The sequence below is a fragment of the Melanerpes formicivorus genome, unplaced genomic scaffold (assembly GCF_026170545.1).
Source record: "Melanerpes formicivorus ecotype bairdi unplaced genomic scaffold, bMelFor1.0.p_v2 SCAF_1, whole genome shotgun sequence".
Classification (NCBI taxonomy): Eukaryota; Metazoa; Chordata; class Aves; order Piciformes; family Picidae; genus Melanerpes; species Melanerpes formicivorus.
The window spans coordinates 21,387,593-21,412,218 of record NW_027142353.1 but is presented as its reverse complement, the minus strand read 5'-3'; the positions used below and the strand labels follow the sequence as shown (position 1 = coordinate 21,412,218).

Sequence of the window (24,626 nt, the reverse complement as noted above, 5' to 3'; positions counted from 1 at the left end):
ACTGAAAACTTTTGTGACTCTAAACAATCTTCCTCCTCTTCATCTGTAAACTGATCTAATTCCATGTACTTGGGTGCAGACTTACATCGTCAATGCCTTTTTAGGTTTTATGCTATGTTCAGTAAAAACATTTCAGAAGCTGAAGAGCTGACTTACCATGTTCTTCCAAATACATCAGAAGAATGCTGCTAGATTCTGTCCCTTTTACAGCATAATCAAGTGCAATGTTTCCATTAACATCTTGCAGCAGCACATTTGCTCCAGCCTGAAGACAAGAATTGAAAAAAATTCAGGATTTTGTAGGGAAATCTCAAACATTGCTGGGTTCGTATACACTGACATTTAAAAACATTTCAATATTGGAGCTGATTATTATAACCTGGATAGAAAAAATACCAAAACAATAAAACAAAAACCACAACAAAAAACACAACAAACAAACAAAACCCAACAACAACCAAAACCCAACAACTATTGAATGTAAAAAATGTCTGGTTTTGCTTGGCACAGCTACGACTTGCCACCTTACCTGTCCAGCCTGCCTTTACTGCACAGATGTCTGAGCTGCTCATCAGTGAGTTTTGGAACCACTGCTATTTGCAGCACAGCATTTTAAAATAAAGTAAGCTGTCCCATTTACAGTCTGCATTTAAACACTACACAGTAAACAGCAGTTCAAAAGCTGACTGACAAGCTGCACAGGCACCCACACTGTAAGGATGGGTAGCTGTTAAGAGTAACCTTGTCATGTAGCCCAACCTCTTATGCCCTCATCCATCAATCTGACCTCAAAGAGAACTACACCTTCCTAAATGAAATTGCCATTTGTCACCAAATGGAGACAACAAAAGTAAGCTTGATGATCGAGGATGACATTTCTGTAAGTTTCATGCAAAACAAGATAAAGGATAAACTAAAAGGAGCCATTCATGATTCATGATAAGCTTGAAAAGAAATCACTAGCATTATAATAAAGTTGTATTTTCTATGTTAAGCATTGTTAGTGTAAGAATTTGCACTATAAAAGGCAATTTATTTTTTTTAATAAGAAAGCTCATCCTATCCTCGAAAATTTAAATGTCTGCTGGACATAAGAGTTTAAATTACTGTGCAGTATCATGTAACTTCTTTAAGAGGCCATTGACGCAATTTATTTTAAGTGTTCTCTCCATAGCTTTTAACTGAAAGGAATTATGAAAAGAGTGACCTCTAGTAAATTTAATTACTTTCCTTACCACCTTTTATGATAAGAAGTTTAGTTAATAAAAATGAGGGGTAGCAAGGTCTGCCTTTCTTAAAGTAACAGCAGCAGAATTGTCAATTGTAATACAGATTTATTAACACAAAGTATGATTGGTTCTTTCAGATTACTCTGTAAGCCTTGTATGAAAGAAAAACTCATAATGGGCTCAGCTCCTAGCTCATAGTGAAATATGGCATGTAAAACTAGCAGATTTATGTAGGATTCACATCATCAGACTTAAGGTGTTAAAGCTGGACTGATAGTCTGAGTGATCTTCCGGGTTCCCATCTAGTGGCAAGGGGACAGACAGGCATCAAAGAATTACTGACTTCGGTTATCACAAACACCTCAGATATCCTGCAGTCAAATTAATTATTCTGCTACAAAGTGTACTATTTTCCCTTAGTGTCTGTCACTTTGCACTGACTGTTAAGGGGAACCTAGACAGCAAATTTAGATTAGATGCATATCTTTCAAATTGTTAAATCAGATTAGATGAAAGGAGTTGACTCTCACGCTTAATAAAAAGAAATGGAAAGAGATTTATAAGGAAAGAGATTTACAAGGTTTAAAATCTTATATTCACTAGAGTACTATGAAAATAAATTTATACTTGCCTGTCCTGACAGACAAAATTAAAACATGATAAAAAAAGAAAATAAAGAATGGACTGAAAGATTATAATATCTTTGCAGGATGGTTTAACAACTATTTATTGCACTCATTCCACTACTGGAAAGTATGATTTCATTTTGGTCATTTGTTTTGCTTTCTACTCACTGACCCATCAGAGTTTGCTGGTGATGGTAAAATCAAGAAAGTAACACATTTTTGTGTCTAGCTGACTTGCATAAAATAAAAAGTCTTGGAAGTAGCTATCCTTCCCTGCATGTAAATAATCTCTATGCAATGTCAGAAGATTCGGAGAATAATAATAAAATAAACCTACATACATTTTCTTCTTTGCTAAGAAACCAAAAATATCTCTGGCATTAGATGTGGGAAAAATAGGATAATTAACTTGGTCAGTAGCACACATTTTACTCCTTTCTAAAATGTAATGTCACTGAAAGAAGGATATAACATGGAATTACTTGGCTCCAAGTACATTTTATCAGATAGTTCTTAAGTCATTTCGTAAATGTTTGCAATTCTCCCAAACAGAAGATCAAGTTTGGCAAAAGCTGTGGTGGCAGAGGAAGAAAAAACTCTCAGAATTCAGGTAAAGAAGTAATCCTGGACCAAGGCGCACATTATAAAATCATATTTTGCTTCAGAAAGAAAAATCTTGTGGGCTTTAGCAATAAGCACTTCTAATATGGTATATCACCCCTGCCACCCTCTTACATATAATCTGTGAATCTACTTAAGAGTCTGCTACATCCCACTGTACAGGCTGTTAATGAAAAATATTAACTTGTGGAGTACACCACTAGTGAATTGCCTCCATCTGGACTTCATGCTGCTGATCACATCCCCACGGGACCAGCTACCAGTTTTCAACTCACCTCACTGCCTACTGACCTAACCCATAGGTTGGCTGCGTGGATGTCATTGGAGATAGTGTCAAAAGCCTTATTACGATAGAGGTGAAATCTATCCACTGCTCACCCCTTTACCCACTAAGCCTGCCAACGCATTGGTGAAGATTTCAACTAATTTAATTTCAGCAAATCCAATTTTAAGAACAGTAACAAATGTTTTAAGAACACCCAGAAACACTGTGATTTTCAAAGTTTGTTGCAGGCTATGAAGCAAGTTTTGTATCAGTAAATTGTACTTTATTGGTTAACTTTTTAATTACTGAATCTGCTACCAAAAAAAAAGGGAACAGACAAACAGATACTTAGAAAACTACGCTTGGACTCCTCTCCAGATGCCACTACTCCCTCTTAAAATCACAATGGTAGGAGCTGGAAGGGATTTCTAAAGATTTCCCATCTCTAATCACCTTGCTGACAAATGCTACACCTGCAGTGTCAGTGGGGGAGATTGAATCAGCATGTTGTAGTTCCTCTTCTATCATGACTTCTCATTTCTTCCCTCCCTGGCCAGTCTTCCCTGAGTCATAACTCCCCACCAAGTCCTCCAATTGGTCTCTGATTGAGCAGTTCTTTTTTGCTCCTCCCCTTCTTGCAGTCTCCCCTGGACAGCATCATGCAGGTTATCTCCAGTACCAAACTCCAGTATGCTTCAGGAAGCAAGCCCCTTCTTAGTTTATGGTTGCATGTTATCCTGACAAAAAGATGTGTCACAGGTTTTGAATATGATGCAAATTGTCCACATCAATATTTTGAAGTGCTCATAGTATGAGCATTTCCTGTTCACTCTGGTTACACACCTGCCTGCCACACATTAATAATTACCCACTGTCAAATGTGACAGATTCACAGGATTTCTTTTATTCCCAGGCGCCTCTCACCTAGTTATGACCAATCCTGAAAGCTGATGTGAAATCTTATTTTCTAATTGTAATGCAAACTACCCATTTAGCTACTTGTGTAAATAAAGACAAGATGGCATTCCCACAGGTAGCAGACAACATGGCAGAAGATAATACAGACAACTGGTAGGGGCGAGAGCAGAATAAATGACAGAGGCACACTGAGAAGAAGAACAGCAGGCTTAAGCAGAAGCACAGACAGAGCATGACGAAGACATAGAAGATGCTGCAGGCAGCAAATGTCACAAATATTATACCTTTAGCTCAAATTCAGACAGCCACAATAGTGATAAATAACTTTAGTTTTATTGTTACATATAGAATAGAATAGAACAGAATAGAATAGAATAGAATAGGCCAGACCAGATCAGGTTGGAAGAGACCTTCAAGATCATCGCATCCAACCTTTCATCCAACACCACCTAATCAACTAATCCATGTAACCAAGCACCCTGTCAAGTCTCCTCCTGAACACCTCCAGTGATGGTGACTCCATATAGCCCTTTAGGCCAGATAAGAAACCCAGATATGATTAGAGGTGAAAATGCAGTTCAGTTTATTTCAATACAGTCCTACTTTGTTCTTAGGTTCCTCTTCATAGATGATGAAGAAAATATGGTTTCTGATATTATAGTTTCCAAATTTATATATACAATTCCAAAATTAATATAAACCTTGTTTATATTAAAAATTTAATTCCATATTTATTCAATTTCAGTTCAATTGTTTTATCCACCTGTTTGAACTCTTCATGCAGTGCTCAGTGTACACAAAAAGTCACTGACTTATTCTCAATACATCTCATTTCTCAATAAAAAGATAGATGTATTGCAAAACTTAATTCAATATATCATTTAAATGCAAAAAATATTTTTCAGAATTATATTTGTCCACAATGATAAATTGCTTCTATTTTAGAAAGATTGCAGAAGGAACATCTTTAAAGATATTGTTAAAAATATGTTCCCAAATACACTTATTTCCATACACAGAATGAGAAATGAAACTGAAGTACAAGCTCTGCTATGCAGAACAACGTCCATATATAGGGAGTACATATGAGAGTGAATTCTGGTGATCAATAACAACTGAGTAGGTGGTGCCAGATTTGCACACTATCCCCATATGACTGGAAATCAGTCTGCAGCCAAAGAGAAAATACATCAGGATAACGAAAGAACATAAGATTTCCATTCTGGTTCCAGAAATTATTGTTCAAAAGACCTCAAATTATTTTAAAATCACTTTATTGTTAATTTTTTAATCCTGTTTCATTTTCTGTCTATTTACTCATTTGTAGAATCTCTGATATATATATATTTCAGCCAAACTGAGTAGAATAGCTCAGTTCCACACATGTGCAAAACTGTTGATACTAGAGATTAAGTACTGAGCTCAGGTGCAATACAGCATGAAGTAGGTTAGATGTGAAGTTTCATAGTACCAGTCTATGTGCATACTCCCATTTTTCCCAGTATTGGCTTCATGAGGATTTATGAAGGCAGTGAGAAAAAAAAAATTGCAGCCTGAGGAATACAAAAAAGTTTTCTCCTAATGACAGTCTTCTGCACAGTTGGTACTATGGTTCAAGTGCTTCAAAGTATGCTGGTCATGTGCAATTTGTGAAGTGACCTGTCAACTCCCTCCCCTTGAACCTGACTTTTTTGTTATATGTTTGCATTTTTATTAGTCATCTATTTTTACTCTATTCCACACACTCCACAGATAGAAAGATAGATAGATAGATAGATAGATAATGTAAATATACATCTGTATGAATGTAAATGTACCAAAAATTGCACAGTATTTCTGTCTTCTATGTTAACCACAGTTCCCAAAAAGGAAAGGTTAGCATTTTTTCAATAACAGCCTGGACAATTCTTCATTTTTTAAAATATATCTATGACTGACAAACTATTCCTTGTTATAAGACGACGTTAACCACATAAATAGACCAAGATTAATGTAGTTATTCACAAAATACAATTGCAGCATTTCACTACCCATAATGTGAATAGTTAAGTTTTGCCCCCTTTATTGACCTGCTTCTTCATATTAACTCTACTAAACGGATGTCCTAGGTTTACAACTGCAGCAGTTTGGGCTGGATGCCCACTGCTGTGTTCATATGAAGGGTGCTTCCTGTGTCCAGAAGTCCAGCCCAGTGGGTGGACACAGGAAGCCAGGTATTTCATCCCATAATACCCTGCTCTCCTATAAGACCTCAGTGGAGGGGTCTGGCACTTTCTCTTTCTTCCCTCGCCACCACCCGGTGACTTGGGGGAGATGTCTTGCAGCCTTTTGGACCTGGCTACGCCCAAGGCCGGGGGGATGGGCAGTCTCAGATCTGGCCAGCTAGGATTAGCCTAGCAGTGGAGTTGGGGGGGAAGAAAGAGCCCTGAGGGTTATGGGTATACCCCCAGGTGGGGATGAGATATTTCCTGGTTGGGCTTTGGGCTCTCCTTTGTCACTGTGCTTCTGGCTCTCTGTAAGTATTCACCACTTTCCATTTAAACTGTCCACCACTTTTGCAATCCCTTTGTCTGAGTCATTATTTTTGCCGGTGGTGGGAGGGGGTTGGCCCCAACCCATCACATTAACACACACACATACGCATCCATTCACATATACTATGGTTATTGTGCAAATGGTGCATCCTTCTAAAGTCCTTAGTACACTATCAATTACATAGAAAACAACAATAACTAGGATATAATGCTCTATTTGCTTGCAAACGAGGGAACTGGGGTTGCTTAGCCTGAAGAGGAGGAGACTCAGGGGTGACCTTATTGCTCTCTACAACTACCTGAGGGGAGGTTGTAGACAGGTGGATGTTGGTCTCTTCTCCCAGGCAGCCAGCACCAGAACAAGAGGACACAGTCTCAAGCTGCACCAGGGGAGGTTTAGGCTGGATGTTAGGAAGAAGTTCTACACAGAGAGAGTGATTGCCCTCGGAATGGGCTGCCCGGGGAGGTGGTGGAGTCACCATCATTGGAGATGTTCAAGAGGAGACTTGATGGGGTGCTTGGTTGCATGGTTTAGTTGATTGGGTGGGTTGGATAATGGGTTGGACGCTATGATTTTCAAGGTCTCTTCCAACCTGGTCTATTCTATTCTATTCTATTCTATTCTATTCTATTCTATTCTATTCTATTCTATTCTCACATACAGGAAATCACACATTACCATGGGCTCCATGGTGATTTTGCTCTCTGACTTCGAAGGTTTGCTTTAATTTTCATTCAGGATACCAAATCCCAGAAATCTATTTGTGCCCTTTTTTTGGCTCCTTTTGGATTTGTTTGACTCTCATTCATTGAGAAAGTGAAAGGTATAAAGTTGCTCTATACAGTACTTTGATTTAGGTCATTAACATTGGATCTCGCTTTTCACAAATTCATGATGCTAAGAACAGGAATGGTTCTCAAAAAAGTCAGACTCCTCCATGTTAACAAACTACAGACAACAAAATAAAAGATTAAATGAGATTGAGCAGCTGCTCTCAGTTCAAAAGCATTTTTTCCTTCCAAATAATTTCAACAACAGATTTTCTGTAGGCAGGAAATCATTGCACAGAAATAACAATTTTGTTAGTAGAAGAGCTGGGGAAAACAAATGAGGTTTTTAGTGATTACAATTCTAGATTCTCCATTGACAGTTCCCCTACCTGTTCTTATCATAATATAGGTTTACCTATTTACTAAGAAGCAACGTGGCACACACAAGCTGAGTTACCTCTTGTTTTCACTTTTTCAGTGTGGAAAATATTTTAATAAATCTAGACATTGTTTCCCAGAATGCTGAATGCAGTCTTAATACTTTAAAAATATCTTTTTCCACATAAATCTTTAAGGAAGCCCCCTCCCCATGACACTGAAGATTCTTAAGATATCCAGGGTATAGTTAACTGAGTTCTATCAATTCCAGAGTAAAGGATTCCTGTTCCAGAACAAAAGGTCAAAAAAACCCATGGAAAATCCAGCTATGCTCTGAGCAGATTCAAGACTAGGACTCTACCAGGCAGCTAACTAAATTTTTAGTTTTATTCCTTCTCCCTCTGGGCTTGAAGTAAAAGGGAAGATGGATTACAAATATTTATAAGCCATCTACAAAGACATGCAAATTCCAGTGTAGTCCACAGCAAACAGTACAATCACCTCAAAAGCTGTTCTAGCTGCTGTTTTGGTTTGAATGACACTTAGTGTAGTCTGCCAAAAGAAGAAGATATAAAAAGACTACACGCTCTCTTTACAGAAGTCAGGAATGAGACTGATGGAAAACAATTCTCCAAATAGGGATATGTGCTATACAGCTAATCTTGGCAGCCTCTTCTATATATCTCAAAGGGAAATAAATACATTAAAAATTTCAGCTGTACAAAAGCAACTTTTCACAAGTCTGTTCTTCATCCTTTTGAGGGCAGTTTCCATTACTGTAGCTGGAGGGCAAACACCTGATCTTTCATTAAATGGGACTTTCAATAAGTCAGGACTGATGCCTTGAGCTTCAAAGTGCTATCACAGAATCACAGAATGTTAAGTGCTACAAGTGACCACAAAAGATCATCTAGTCCAACCCCCCTGCCAGATCAAGACCACCTATACCAGATCACACAGGAAAGCATCCAGGCGGGTTTTGAATTTCTCCAGAAAAGGAGACTCTACAACTCCCCCGGGCAGCCTGTTCCAGTGTTCTGTCATCCTCACAGTGAAAAAACTTTTCCTTATGTTTCCATGGAACTTCTATGCCTCAAGTTCCACCCATTGCCCTTTGTTCTGTCATTAGGCATCACAGAGAAGATCCTGACTGCATCCTCTTGGCACTCACCCTTTACATATTTATAAATGTTAATGCGGTCACCCCTCAGTCCCCTCTTCTCCAAGCTAAAGAGCTCCAGCTCCCTCAGTCTCTCCTCGTAAGGAGGATGTTCCTTTCCCTTAATTATTTTTGTGGATCTATGCTGGACTCTTTCAAGCAGTTCCCTGTCCTTCAAATGAGAGGCCCAGAACTGGACACAATATTCCAGATGCACCCTCACCAGGGCAGAGTAGAGAGGGACGAGAACCTCTCTCCACCTACTGACCACACCCATTCTAATACACCCCAGAATAGTATTGGCCTTCTTGGCCACAAGAGTACATTGCTGGCTCATGATCAACTTTCCATTCACTAGGACCCCCAGGTCCTAGTGAATTCAGGTCCTAGCAATTCAGAAGTAAAATCGGTGGATCACAAATCAAAATAACAACTGAAAAGATGTAACTGCATGTATCATGCTTGCAATTTGATACGCTGACAAAGGTTCCATGAATGCCTTACATGGGCTTGTGCAGGTACAGAGAAAATGCAAACAATAAATCATTCTGTGATTCCAATGTAGTGGTAGGAGGCTGTCTAGGGTGCAGTGACCATGAGATAGTGGAGTTTTCCATATACCGGGAAATAAGGAAGAGCGATAACAGATGCCTTACTTTGGACTTCCAGAGGGAAACTTCAGCTTGTTTAAGCAACCAATTCGGAGAGTACCCTGGGTAGCAGCCCTTAAGAACAAAGGGGTCCAGGACAGTTAGACCGGTTTCAAACAGGAGCTCTTGAATGCACAGGAACTGGCTGTGCCCATGTCCAGAAAGATGAGCCAGTGGGGAAGGTGACTGGTGAGCAAGCAGCTCTTTAAGGAATTAAGGTACAAAAAGAGGGTGCATTGCCTTTGGAAAGGGGGGGAGGCAACTTGTGATATCTTTAAGGATGTTGTTAGAGCATGTAGAAGAAAAATTAGAGAGGAAAAAAACCAGTTAGAACTCAAGCTGGCCATTTCTGTAAAGGACAATAAAAAGCATTTTTATAAATATATTAATGCTAAAAATAGGGACAAGAAGAACCTCCACACTTTATTGGACTGGGAGGGGAACATTGTAATTAAAGATGAGGAAAAGGCTGAGGTTCTAAATACCTTCTTTGCCTCAATTTTCAAGAGTAAGTCAGGAGGACTTTAGGATAACTGGCCTCCTGAACTGCTAGATGGGGTCAGAGAGGAGTGTAGTACCCCTGAAATCCATGAGGAACTATATAGGGACTTGCTGAGCCATTTGGATACTCACATGGGACCAGATAGGATCCATTCTAGGGTGCTAAGAGAGCTGGCAGATGAGCTGGCCAAGCCACGCTCCATCATTTTCCTCCAGTCACAGTATCACTTAGGTTGGAAAGGACCTCGAGGATCATCGAGTCCAACCTATCAACACAGACCCCATGACTAGACCATGGCACCAAGTGCCACGTCCAATCTCCTCTTGAACGCCTCCAGGGTCGATGACTCAACCACCTCCCTGGGCAACCCGTTCCAATGACGAATGACTCGCTTGGTGAAGAACTTCCTCCTCACCTCGAGTCTAAACCTCCCATGGCACAGCTTGAGACTGTGTCCCCTTGTTCTGGTGCTGGTTGCCTGGGAGAAGAGGCCAACCCCTTCCTGGCTACAACCACCCTTCAGGTAGTTGTAGAGGGCAATGAGGTCACCCTTGAGCCTCCTCTTCTCCAGGCTAAACAATCCCAGCTCCCTCAGCCTCTCCTCATAAGGCTTGTGTTCAAGGCCTCTCACCAGCCTTGTTGCCCTTCTCTGGACACTTTCAAGTGTTTCAATATCCTTCTTAAACTGAGGGGCCCAGAACTGGACACAGTACTCAAGGTGTGGCCTAACCAAAGCAGAGTACAGGGGCAGAATGACTTCCCTGCTCCTGCTGGCCACACTATTCCTAATGCAGGCCAGGATGCTATTGGCCCTCCTGGCCACCTGGGCACACTGTCGGCTCATATTCAGGTGGCTGTTGATCAGCACACCCAGGTCCCTCTCTGTTTGGGAGCTCTCCAGCCACTCCGACCCCAGCCTGTAGCTCTGCATGGCATTGCCGTGGCCAAAGTGCAGCACTCGGCACTTGGACTTTTTGAATGCCATCCCATTGGACTCTGCCCACCTGTCCAGTCAGTCAAGGTCCCTCTGCAGAGCCTTTCTACCCTCTAACTGACTAACATCTGCCCCTAACTTTGTGTCATCTGCAAACTTGCTGATGACTGACTCTACCCCCTCATCCAGATCATCGATGAATATGTTGAAGAGCACAGGGCCCAGCACTGATCCCTGGGGGTCACCACTACTGACTGGCCGCCAGCTAGATGTGGCACCGTTCACTACCACTCTCTGGGCCCGGCCCTCCAGCCAGTTCCTAACCCAGCACATAGTGTAATGGTCCAATCCATGGGCTGACAGCTTAGCCAGCAGTTTGCTGTGGGGGACGGTGTCAAAGGCCTTGCTGAAGTCCAGGTAGACCACATCCACAAGCCTCCCCATGTCCACCAGACGGGTCACCTGATCATAGAAGGAGATCAGGTTGGAGAGGCAGGACCTGCCCTTCCTAAATCCATGTTGGCTGGACCTGAGCCCTTGGCCATCCTTCAGGTGCGCAGTTATTGCCTCCAGGATAATCTGCTCCATCACTTTCCCTGGCACTGAGGTCAGGCTGACTGGCCTGTAGTTTCCAGGTTCCTCCATCCGACCCTTCTTGTGGATGGGGACCACGTTGGCCAGTTTCCAGTCATCAGGGACCTCACCGGTGAGCCAGGACTGGAGGAAAATGATGGAGAGTGGCCTAACTAGCACATCCGCCAGCTCTCTCAGCACCCTAGGATGGATCCCATCTGGTCCCATGGACTTGTGAGTGTCCAAGTGGCTCAGCAGGTCCCAAACTAATTCCTCATGGATTTCCGGGGCATTACACTGCTCCCCGACCCCATCGCCCAGCTCCGGAGGCCACTCGTCCTGAACTCCTCCTGCCTTGCTGTTAAAAATTGAGGCAAAGAAGGTGTTCAGGACCTCAGCTTTATCCTCATCCTCAGTCACTGTGTTCCCCTCCAGGTCCACTAGGGAGTTCAGGTTCTTCCTGCCCTTCTTCGTATTGATAATATATTTATAAAAATGCTTTTTATTGTCTTTGACTGAGGTGGCCAGCTTCAGTTCCAGCTGGGCCTTAGCCTCCCTAATTTTATTCCTACATAATCTAACAGCTTCCTTGAACATACCTCGAGAAGCCTTCCCCTCCTTCCAAAGGTGATACAGCCTCTTCTTCCCCCTTAAATCCTCCAGGAGCTGCTTGCTCATCCAGGCCGGTTGCCTTCCCCGCCAGCTTGCCTTTCGGCACGTGGGAACCGCCAGTACCTGTGCCTTCAAGAGCTCCTGTTTGAAGTAGGTCCAACCCTCCTGAACCCCTTGGTTCATGGGGGCTGGTACCCATGGGACTTTGCAGACAAGTTTCTTAAATAGGCTAAATTTCGCCCTTCGAAAGTCCAAGGTGGAGGTTCTGTTGGTGCTCCTCCCTATCTCCCTTCATATTGAAAACTTTGCTATCTCGTGGTCACTGCACCCTAGGCAGCCTCCCATGATCACGTCTCCCACCAGCCCTTCCCTATTGCAGAAGAGCAGGTCAAGCAGAGCCTGTCCCCTGGTAGGCTCGCTTAACAGTTGTGTCAGGAAGCAGTCCTCCATTCGCTCCAGGAATCTTATGGCCTGCCTCCTCTCTGCTGAATTAAGTTCCCAGCAGATATCTGGGAGGTTGAAGTTGCCAGTCGCCAGTCCTGGCTCACTGGAGAGGTCCGAGATGACTGAAAACTGGCCCATGTGATGCCCAACCACAAGAAGGGCCAGATGGAGGAACCTACAAACTACAGGCCTGTCAGCCTGACCTCAGTTCCAGGAAAAATTATGGGGCAGATTGTCTTGGGGGCACGTGATGGTGTAACCCACACACATCAAACAAAAGCTTGGCTGAACTCAGTTGGAGAAGCAAATGAAGAAGCTGTATTTTACAAGCAATAACGGAATGCAACGAATACATACAAAATATACAGTATTTACAATATTATACAAGTATTTACAAAAAGAAAACAGCACAGAAATCCCCCTTGGGCAGGAGGACACTGCCCCACTCTTGCCCCAACCTCTCCCCTCCCTTTTCCCTCTGGGTAATCAGAAGAAAAGAGAAAAGGAGAGAAGTTAGGGAAAAATTCAGTTAGTTCAAAAGCATTGTTAGAAAGCTAGTAATGATTATCTCAAGGTCATTAGATGATACACAGTCTCTCTATCCAGAACAGCCAGCATGCAAGCAGAAAAATGATGGAGTGAGAGAGAGAGAAGAATGTAAGATTGTAAAACTACAGCCCACAGAAATTTGTTTAGAATTATCTCTCTTGTTTTCCTTTTTACACCCAACTATTCAGCTAGTGAATTTGCAGGTACCTTTCTTAAAGGCACAGCCTGAAACTATCACAGGCCAATCACAGCATACCTGAAGGATGGCCAAGGGATCAGGCCCAGTCAGCATAGGATTTAGGAAGGGCAGGTCCTGCCTCACGAACCTGATCTCCTTCTACAATCAGGTGACCCGCCTGGTGGATGTGGGGAAGGCTATGGATGTAGTCTAACTGGACTTCAGAAAGGCCTTTGACACCGTTCCCCACAGCAAACTCCTGACCAAGCTGTCAGCTCGTGGCTTGGACAGCAGCACTCTGTGCTGGGTTAGGAACTGACTGGAGAGCCGAGCCCAGAGAGTGGTGGTGAATGGTGCCACATCCAGCCAGCAGCCAGTGGTGTTCCCGAGGGATCAGTGCTGGGCCCCATCCTGTTCACTATCTTCATTGATGATCTGGATGAGGGGATTGAATCAGTCATCAATAAATTTGCAGATGACACCAAGCTGGGAGCAGGTGTTGATCTGTTAAGAGGGTAGAAGGTCTCTCCAGAGGTACCTTGACATCCTGGACAAAGGGGCAGAGTCCAACAGGATGGCATTCAACAACTCCAAGTGCTAGGTGCAGCACTTTGGTCACAAGAACACCATGCAGCACTACGGGCTGGGGACAGAGTGGCTGGAGAGTGGCCAGACATAATGGGGCCTGGGGGTACTGGTTGACAGCTGGCTGAACATGAGCCAGCAGTGTGCCCAGGGGGCCAAAAAGGCCAATGGCATCTTGGCCTGCATCAGGAATAGTGTAGCCAGTAGGAGCAGGGAAGTCATTGTGTCCCTGTACTCTGCACTGGTTAGGCCACACCTTGAGTACTGTGTCCAGTTTTGGGCCCCTCAGTTTAAGAAGGACATTGAGACTCTTGAACGTGTCCAGAGAAGGGTAATGAGGCTGGTGAGAGGTCTCAAGAACAAGCCCTATGAGGAAAGACTGAGGGAGCTGGGGTTGCTTAGCCTGGAGAAGAAGAGACTCAGGGGAGACCTTATTGCTCTCTACAACTACCAGAAGGGAGGTTGTAGCCAGGTGGGGGTTGGTCTCTTCTCCCAGGCAACCAGCACCAGAACAACAGGACACAGTCTCAAGCTGCACCAGGGTAACTTTAGGCATAAGGTGAGGAGAAAGTTCTTCACAGAAAGAGTTGTTGGCCATTGGAATGTGCTGCCCAGGGAGGTGGTTGAACACCATCACTGGAGGTGTTCAAGAGGGGATTGGACGTGGCACTTGAAGCCATGGCTTAGTTAGTCATGAGGTCTTGGGTGACAAGTTGGACTTGATGATCTCTGAGGTCTTTTCCAACTTTATTGGTTCTATTATTCTATGATTCTGCTCATATGATTTTCTCTATAGTAAGGCATCATCTTAAGGCATACTCAGGAAAACAAATTCTCCTTTGACACAAATGAAAATCCTCTTATTTCTTTCGAATGGACTTCCTGGCCTAGTGTACTAGGTACATGACTTCTTCCATAACCTTGAGCTCATCTGAAGCAGGAGTCTCTACTTCTCACAGAGGAAAGTTGCTGCTGTCTACATACCCATGGCTGCAACACTACCAAAATTATTCTTTCTCAAGAAGTAGGAACCATCTGCCATCTGGATGATCTTAACTTGTGATATAAGTAAAGTTGGAATTAATTTTTAGCGTTTCTGATCCCACACCACAAAAACACAAACACAAAGCTCTATCCCTCATGGCTGTGACAACACAGCCTTCAGAATTAAAGCTGAATTCAAAGCCTTGTAACTGCCCTTCATGAACACAAAATAAACTGAATAGGAGAGATCACATATCTCCAAAAAGACACTTTAAAGGAAATCAAGAGATAACTCAGTGCCAAAAATTGTATGGCAATACTCTTACATACTTGTTAAAATATATGTGTTTGTATCAATATAAATATATCCTATGCCATTACTACTTTTTTTCCTTCATAGCTACATGCCAGGCCAGGCAAGGAATATTCATGAAAATGCAACTGAAAATTCACTCATCCTTGTACAAGTATTTCAGCTGCATGGAGACACAAGTTTTTAAATACACAGCACTTTTGAGTTCCACATTGCTGAAACAGGCACCAAAATCTAAATATACAACCTAACTCATGGTCAAAAAAACTATTCAGTTAGTATCCATAAATTACGAATACATGCTGCTATCTACAAAGAATATTATAATGCTCAAAAAATACAAGGCATCTTAATACAGTGTCTGTTTATGAAAAACATCATACTGATCTGCACATGCAAGCTCATCAATATCTACAGACATACAGAATTGCATTTGAAGAGGTACTTTAAAATCACCAAAGTTCCACAAATATTTTGCCAATCATTTACTTACACAAATAAGTATTTTTTCCTTAAAGAACACATGCAATGTCAGTGCACAGAAAAGATTTTTAATAGTTAAAAAGAAGGGAAAAAAAAAAAGGATGTCATGGCACATATTACAGATTGCTTGACAGGCATAGTCTGTTTGACTAATGCATTCAGAAGATAAAAGAATTAGCACTGATAACTGCAAACTAAACATGAACATATTCCCATCTGTTTGTGCACCATAGGGACTTAAATTCCACCCATCAGCTGGAAGGCATGTAACAGGCAAAGAAAATCCCACTCGCTTTCAGTACTGAACACTTCTGATAACACTGCAGAAGTATAGTATGTTTTCAGTAGCATCTTTCAGAGTAAAATACAGCTAAGTACACAGACAGGAGATGAAAAGATTAAATCTACTAACCCAGAAACTGCCAAACAAAAAAACCCCAAGTCAAAATAATGTACATTTCTCAGGTTTCCACTCCCTAACACTACAACATTCATGAGGATATGGGAACATTCTATTAATTATAAATGCATGCAGATATTTAGTTGGATCTTAATTAGTTGTAAGTCAGCTTTCATTGTGGTTCTTCTTATTCTGACTCCTAGCATACAATGCTAAGGTTTCACAGAATTTAAGGTGTTCATTTCTAAGGCAAATAAAGTCTAGTTTCTATCATTTCCATCACTTAGTTTTATCTCAAGAAATTATTTTTATTTCCCCTTGTCTTACACCTAAGTATCTCAAAACATGCAGAATCATTCAGCTAGCTTGATGAGAAATAGGAAAGATAGAATTATTTTTGTTATATTAATTTCTGTTTCTTTACTTCCATACTTCATTCGGTATTTTTCCAGAAGTTTAATTGGGAAAATTACATGAACTGGATGGACCTATCTAAATGCCACAAAATTAAGCTAAGATACTTTTAACTCTCTTAATCAAAACATTTTCTTTAAAAGCAAGAAAAAATGAGAATTAATCTCAGAATATATTTTTCTCACTATAACACAGTATTTATACTGGAAGTTGAAGTAGACTAAAAAAGTGACTATGCAGGAATTACAGCAAAATCTACTTTCATGGTATTGTATCACAAAGAAAAGTTCTCTTTGCCTAGAGCAACATTCAGGTCAATTTTTAAGATACTGCTGCAAAAAAGCGAAAGATCAAAATGAGGTCAACAAAAAGGGCGGTTGAAGTACAGGAGGATGGGTATTTGACTTGATATTGCCAGCTCTCAAATTATTTGGCAGGAAAAGGAAATTAGAAGGGAACCTTCAAAGAGCATCGATGACTAAAGACTAGAATTTCCCCATCTGCTTGTGCACATGGGACTTGCACACTCCTCATCGGTAGCAGAGCTTATGGGGAAAGAAAGGAAATTCTTCAAGCACTGAATAGCTCTGATAACAGTACATGAGCACAGTTTCTTTTATTTTAATTGTAATAATTAAAAATTATGACAGGCATACAGAAAAATGATCCTGTCCCTGTCTCATAATTCTGCAACAAAAGGTCACTTTATGAAAGGATTACTTTTTCTTTTTAGAAAAAAATTTCCTTCACACAGTAAGGACTGTGCCTTTGGAATGCCCATCAAAAAGCCTTTAATTCAGAAACTACAGTTAGAGTTAAAATTTACTTCACAACCACTAACTAATCTTGTAGTTATAGAAGGTCAAGCAAGTCTCATATTTTAGAAAATAAAAAGATCATTCCCTGACATTAGCAATAACTGTCATTTCTGTACAACATCGGACAGTTAATAAAGCACAGTTTTATTGTAGGCAAAACAGGGATAGGAAGCATCTTCTATCAACCATAACACTGCTAAGTACAGAGCACAAACAGGAAAATAGGACAAGTATTACTTTTTACTAGGTTCTGACTTTCCTTCTCCAGTCCATCTTGAGATTTCACACACACACTACAATGTAAATATGTAAATTAAATATGCTTTAAATGGCATATGGAAATTAGTAACACTACCCCAAGCATAACATTAAATATTACCATTGTACTAATGCAAAGAAAAAGTCTATATTAATGTGTATATACAGTAAAATTAAAGAAAAGTCTGTACTACATCTCTGCTATAAAAAGCAATGGAATAAAGAGTAGGTAATAAGTGATAGCTGTGTACTGTATCTTGTTTCTGCAAGGAGAAATGCATTCATTTCATGTAAGGAACTAACAGTACGAAACTGTTAATTTAACTCAGCTAATTTGGATTTTTTTTTATGAGACAGATTAATTTTGTTGATTGATAATATCAACATATTTCAAGTGTGTATGGAAAGGACTGTATAGCAGCTTAATCTGCACTCAGGGTGACACTGTCCTGCTGGTTAGTAATTAAATCTGTACACTCTACAAACAAGCCATCGTCTGCAGTACTAAGTGTATTTAGGCAGTTTAGCATGCCATTCGTCTTAATACAGAACTGGCTTCTTAAAGCATAAACATCTAATTAATTAGAGAACTCACCAGACAAGCAGATTATCCTATTATTTTCTTGTGCTTGGGTAATGGCTGAAGTACAGCAGGTATCAGAGAATCATAGAACTGTTGATGCTGGAAAAGGAGTCCAACCATTAACCTAACACTACCAAGTCTGCCGCTAAACCATGTCTCTAAGCACCATGTCTACATGTCATTTAAAAATGTCTAGGGATGATGATGCAACCACTTTCCTGGGAAGCCTGTTCCAGTACTTGATAGCCTCTTCATTGTAGACATTTGTCCTTATGTCAAAAACTTGCAGCTACAAAAACCAGTAATTTGATGTGGAAGAAACACCACATGCCAAATTTTATCATATGAAGAGGGAAGTATACACTTATACCAATACAAGCGTAACCACAGCCAACATTTATGCATTAACCAAACGTAGGTTTCCAGCCTTATTTTCATAAAATCAATTAATGAATGTATTGGGTAAGTGTCAGAATTTTACATAAAATTAAAAGAAATATTTTAATGATATAATGCTATGTAGCCCATCAAAAATTTATCTAAGTGTTTTATCAGACAGATTTTTTTATTCATGTTCAAACAGTGTAAAATTAGTAGTAAATAACTGGGTGATAGGCACCAATCATCTGCCTGTCACTTTGCCTAGCAACATTTGTACATAGTCACTCACTTGTAACTTTCTAGTCTTCATCCTAAAAAACAATTTTCCCAACTTCCAAATACTCTCATAATTTTGACAAATATCCCTTCTTCCAAGAAATGCTATCTTAGTAATCTTCCAGTATTTATTTTAATTTGACAAATACTGCCCAACAATTAAAATATTGGAAAAATGTTATTTGTTGCATTTTTAAAGCTAGCAATATATCATAATTTCTATTGAGAGTAATTCGAAATGAAGGCAAATATGATTTGATGACTTTTTATTTTTATATAGCTGAAGATGCAGCTGTTATTCAGAAATCATATAAAAAGCCATTTTTTTCTTGTGCTTTCATATTCCAGTTTTTAAACACATTTTCTTTCATCCTTGCAAACAACAACCACATCTGGATCAAGCTGATTGTAAAAAAGCAATCAAAAAATAAACTACATCCTACTTTCCACCATTTTTCAATTTATGTCTTTAATTCCTATATTCATTATGCATCCCGGTTTCATCACCTTACATTGCTCTGAACTGAATTGTATTGCCTACTTTTTCACACACAGTCTATACCAGTTATTCTAAATTTGGGAAGTCAATGTGTTTCCTTACCTTTCCCATTCTAATTGAAAAGTCTTCAAAAACATGCTGCAAACATGAGCCTTGCACTGGCCTTCATGTCACCTCATTTATTACTTCCACTAATGTCACGCTGTTACAATTTACCTAAACCATCTGCTTTGAATATGTAAGCCAGTTTTTCCTCCAGCAGTTTTCTTTTCAATGACTTTACACATCAATCTCTACAGATAAGTTGCCCTTGAATTTTTGATAAATTGTATCAGTGCTGCATTTTTCCCTACTAGCTTGCGCAGAAATTCAAGAATTCACAAAGATTCATTTGACAGTTCCTTTTTGATAGGTTCATGCTCACAAGCCCTTCTAAATTATGCATTACAAAATATGCCATAGTGATATTTCATTCCAATATTTCTCAAATGAAAACACACAAAAAGCCTTGTAAGATTGAGGGAGGAAGGTGTTGGTTTGTTTGGTTTTTTTTGTGGGGCATTGCAGGACAGAGCTATTCAAATAAATAATACAGTATCAACTTACTTGAAAGAATATCCCTTTCTCTCTCTATTTTTTTTTTCCCCAAAGACAGCAGCTGACAAGATTCCTCTAATGTCTGGGAACACACATCTGCTGTTTTTGTCATAGTTCTGTTATACTAGAAATTCAAACAGGCTGCAAAATTCAGTCATTTTCTGTCAGATACTCTTTTTTCTTAACTTCAGGAAAAGGGTGAAAGCTACTGATCTCAAAAGAGAAGACACATGTTTCTGACTTCTTATGGTTGTTGTAAATAACATGATTAATCATAGAAAGAAGGCAGAAGAAAGACAGAACTGAAGGAGTTTCATCTGTCTTGAAAATTTCATAGTCTTTAAGAGTGCCTAAATAAAAAGGCAAACTTTTATTAAGTGCCTATCTAAAAGGGCAAAACATGGCTTTTTGGCTTTTGCTATTAAGAAGACTCAAAAGAGGCTTCTCAAGATTTATCAAGTTTAGTGAAATTTTATAAAATACTGTATTTAGTACTGTACAACATTAAACATCACTGATTACACTGGCAGTGTTTTCACTTCATACTAACGCAAAGCTCATACTAGGACTAGGAGAAGTGCTTGCTCTGCCATGTTCCTGTTCATTTGTGCTGACATCATTAGCCTTGTTATATCAGTCAGTAACTGCTTCTCAGGAAATTTTTCAATCTACTTGCCCATTTTGTGAGGGCTAAGTTAGTTATAATTCAATAATATAATCCATAAATCCACATAACCAGGCATACAAAAACTGCAATACACTGCAAGTGGGTAAGTATGCAAGAGCACCATGGTCACCACCTCTGCACAGTGGAGCATCCACTCTCCCCCCAGGACCACACCTACCATTTTTAAAATGGGATCATCTGACCTACAGACACAGTGAGGGTGCCACTGTATATTTATATTATGTATATATACATAATAATGTGCTATTTCTTCTTAGACTGATTCCTTGTTCCCATCCGTGAAATGTGTGAAAGGCAAGCTCCTATTTCAGCTCAGGATGACAATACTTACTAATTTTAACTGTCAACTAAATCTCTTGATTATTGTTCATATTTTCATGCCCCCTCTTTAATAAGATAAATCTTTCACGTTCTTTATTCTTCATAGAATCATAGAATCCTAACCCAACTACCATGACCACTAAACTATACCCTGACACACCACATCTACACACTTCTTGATCACCAGTGATGGTGACTCCACCACTTCCCTGGGCAGCCTGTTCCAACACCTGACTACTTTTTCAGTAAAGAATTTTTTTCTAATGTCCAATTTAAACTTCCCCTGGCACAGCTTAAGCCCATTTCACCTCATCCTATCACCAGTTACTTGGGAGAAAAGACCACCACAGGTCTCATTACAACCTCCTGTGACTCACAGTGGGGGGGGAAGGGCCTGGCCTTTCCCCCAACCCTACGACACCTCCTTTCAAGTAATTGTAGAGAGCAATCAGGTCTCCCCCTAGTATTCTATTCTCTGGATAGAACAACCCCAGTTCCCTCCAGCTGCTCCTTGTATGACATGCCTTCCAAACCCCTCCCAGCCTTGTTGCTCTTCTCTGGACACCCTTCAGGACCTCAACATTTTTCTTATACTGTAGTCCCCAAAATTGAACACAGTATTCAAGTTGTGGCCTCAACAGGGCTGAGTACAGGGGCATGATCACTTCCCTACCCCTGCTGGACACTTTTTGATACATGCAAAGATGTGTTCTTGGTCACCTTGGCACACTGATGGCTCATGTTAAGCCAGCCAACCCCCAGCTTTCCAAAGTTGCTGAATCTGTATAGGCTCCTGTTCTCTCTCCTTGGACCACCTTTAACATGGCATCACTTTTTCCCAGTCTCAAAGGAAAAAGCTTCATATATTCTACAGTTGTGTGTGAGTGTTTCCATCTGGTGTTCAGCATCTCATCAATACCCTTCACCTAGATTAATTCATTAATAGCCTTCTCCTAGTTTAGTTCTATCTTATCTCAGTCGCCAAAGATGAAAAGCTGTAAGCCAATAGTACACACTTTTGGAAAAGTTCCTCCTACACTTATCACATCTCTACCAGTCTATGCAACCTGTGAGCAAATTCAAAGAGATATCCACATCTTTAAAAATCTTCCATTTAAAGTTTCTTAACAACTACTACTGATAACTGCCTCTAGAAAGACAGAAGAATCATGTATTTTTTTAGGTATATTTTCCTAATATTTTAAACTGCTGTCCATTGTCCCCTTTTGACCTCTAGCTGCTCTTAATTTTGCCCCCTTTACAGTTATATTGACTCAAAGGAGGAAGTCATATTGAGTAAAGACTGAGTGGGAGGGCAGAACTACTTTCTTTGAGGAAGCAATTGCATATTCTACTTTAATTGCTTCTGAAACTATAAAAGATAAAGATCTTCCATGAAATTCTAAAGATCAGCCATTGATATTCATCTCTGCTTGCTAAAATAGTCTGATGCAGTTGCAAAAAAACAAGGGCAAAAGAACTGTGTAACTGCTCTCTGACTAAATTACTTCAGACATGTGCCAAGTGTATGGGGAAAAGGAAAAGACAGTTATAGCCCAGAAAGACTTCCCTTCTGCTCCCACCAGTAAATCCATTCCTGTACTTTTTTCCAGTAAAAACACATATGATTTTGGAAACAAAGTTTTACATTAAAATCAAAAGTAGGCATACCACAGAAAATGTAAAAAAATCTGAAAAAAAAAAAAAAAAAAAAGAGACTAAACCAGGAAAGGATGAAAGAACTAATAAATTCTACAAGTAAAGAGGTAATCAAATTTAAAACATCCAACTAATACTAGTACTGGAATCACCTTTAGCTAACTGAATTCACTCAGGTTTTACCTTGTCTGCCAAAACACAGCAGTACTGGTGTAAGACTTTTAAGTAAACATTTCCAAAAAGCACACACAAAAATAGAATTTTATCTGGTAGGCTTCATGAGCTGAATGGCATCAGGGCAGTTGATGGCACTTGATAGGTGACATCCACAGATACCCAGAAAAAAAGACGCCTGAGGATGATGTCCTGTCATCACAAATAACCCAGCACTACACTTAAGGTTCTGAGCTTTTGAATAAAAGTTACCAAATGTTACACACCACTTATTTATCCTGTGTTTTGTGAAAGAGTGGAATAGTTCAGGTGGTCAAGCTTGAACCTGCATAATCGTATTCTGTTTAACGGCATATGCTCTGCAGTGTTCTTTATTCTTTCCTTAATAAAGCATGTAATGACCTTTTTGTAGAACCATTACGTTTCAATACATATAAAGCTAAATATTTTAACAACTTAATTTTACTAATTGCTTCATTTGCACTGAAAAAAACAAATTGCACTTCAGTACTCTGATGAGTGAAAGATTTAAAAATAAAGCTGACAATTTACAATTTAGAAGTTTAAATTATTCTTTATCATACTAAGATGAGGACAAACACAGGCAAGTATATAGAATACCCTTTCAAGAAAATCACATACACCTTTGGAAGTCACAAGAATACAGAATCAACTGTACTGCTCTCACAGAAATGTATTTCTTTTGTAGTGTGATAAAAACTGCTTCCATTCACATGTCTAGTACACAACTTCATCAGGTCTTCCAATGCATGGCCTGTAAGGCATGGGATACCTCAAGCACAATCTGAGGAAGCAGAAACCATTACCTACCCTTGCAAGGTTTTAAATAGTACTTTTTGAGTATCTTAGTCTCCAGATGGAGATTGTGAAATCCACCTTTCATCCCAACTTCTCCCTAGAAAGCTCCACACCCCACATAGTCTGTTACTTGTTTTTGTTTTAGTGGCTTAGAAGACCCAGAATCACCCGGGAGCACCACCTTTACACCAATATCTTTCTAAATAATTCTGGCAACAAATTGAGAGCCCAATAAAACAAGAATCAATAAAAAAGTTTCTAGATAAAAGAAAAATCTTAACAATTTGTTGTGGTTCATTCCCTTCCCTCCACAGCAGCCAAAGCCCCCCACTGCCACTCACACAAGTGCCCCCCAGCACTTCTGGTGGGATGGGAAGGGAAAATTGCAGAAGATTTAGAATTTAGAATTTACTTAGAATAAACCAGGTTGGAAGAGACCTTCAAGATCATTGTGTCCAACCCATCAACCAATCCAACCCACCCAAACAGCTAACCCATGGCACCAAGTACCCCATCAAGTCTCCTCCTGAACACCTCCAATGACGGCGACTCCACCACCTCCTTGGGCAGCCCATTCCAATGGGCAATCATTCTCTCTGTGTAGAACTTCTTCCTAATATCCAACCTGAACCTCCCCTGGTGCAGCCGGAGACTGTGTCCTCTTGTTCTGGTACTGGCTGCCTGGGAGAAGAGACCATCATTCGCCTGTCTACAACCTCCCTTCAGGTAGTTGTAGAGAGCAATAAGGTCACCCCTGAGTCTCCTCCTCTCCAGGCTGAGCAACCCCAGCTCCCTCAGTCTCTCCTCATAGGGCTTGTGTTCCAAACCCCTCACCAACTTTGTTGCTCTTCTCTGGACTCGTTCCAGCAAGTCAACATCCTTCCTAAACTGAGGGGCCCAGAACTGGACACAGTACTCAAGGTGTGGCCTAACCAGTGCAGTATACAGGGGCAGAATGACTTCCCTGCTCCTGCTGGCCACACTGTTCTTGATGCAGGCCAGGATGCCATTGGCCCTCTTGGCTGCCTGGGCACACTGCAGGCTCATGTTCAGCCTATCATCGACCAGTACCCCCAGGTCCCTCTCTGCCTGGCTGCTCTCCAGCCACTCTGACCCCAGCCTGTAGCACTGCATGGGGTTGTTGTGGCCAATGTCCAGAACCTGGCACTTGGATGTGTTAAATCTCATGCCGTTGGATTCTGCCCATCTGTCCAGCCTGTCGAGGTCCCTCTGCAGAGCCTCTCTACCCTCCAGCAGATCAACTCTTGCCCCCAGCTTCGTGTCGTCAGCAAATTTTCTGATGATGGACTCAATGCCCTCATCCAGATCATCAATAAAGATGTTAAAGAGCACAGGGCCCAGCACTGATCCGTGGGGCACACCACTAGTGACTGGCCGCCAGCTGGATGTGGCACCATTCACCACCACTCT

General features: G+C 40.7%; 1 protein-coding gene across 1 annotated transcript in view; it reads right to left on the bottom strand.

The window, feature by feature from the left end:
- MYO16 (myosin XVI) overlaps positions 1 to 24,626 on the bottom strand; it is a 392,532-nt gene that overhangs the window by 276,895 nt on the left and 91,011 nt on the right. Inside the window, exon 5 of the mRNA XM_068170049.1 lies at positions 157 to 265. Within this exon, the coding sequence (XP_068026150.1) occupies positions 157 to 265 (109 nt within the window). The remainder of the gene's footprint in view (positions 1 to 156; positions 266 to 24,626) is intronic.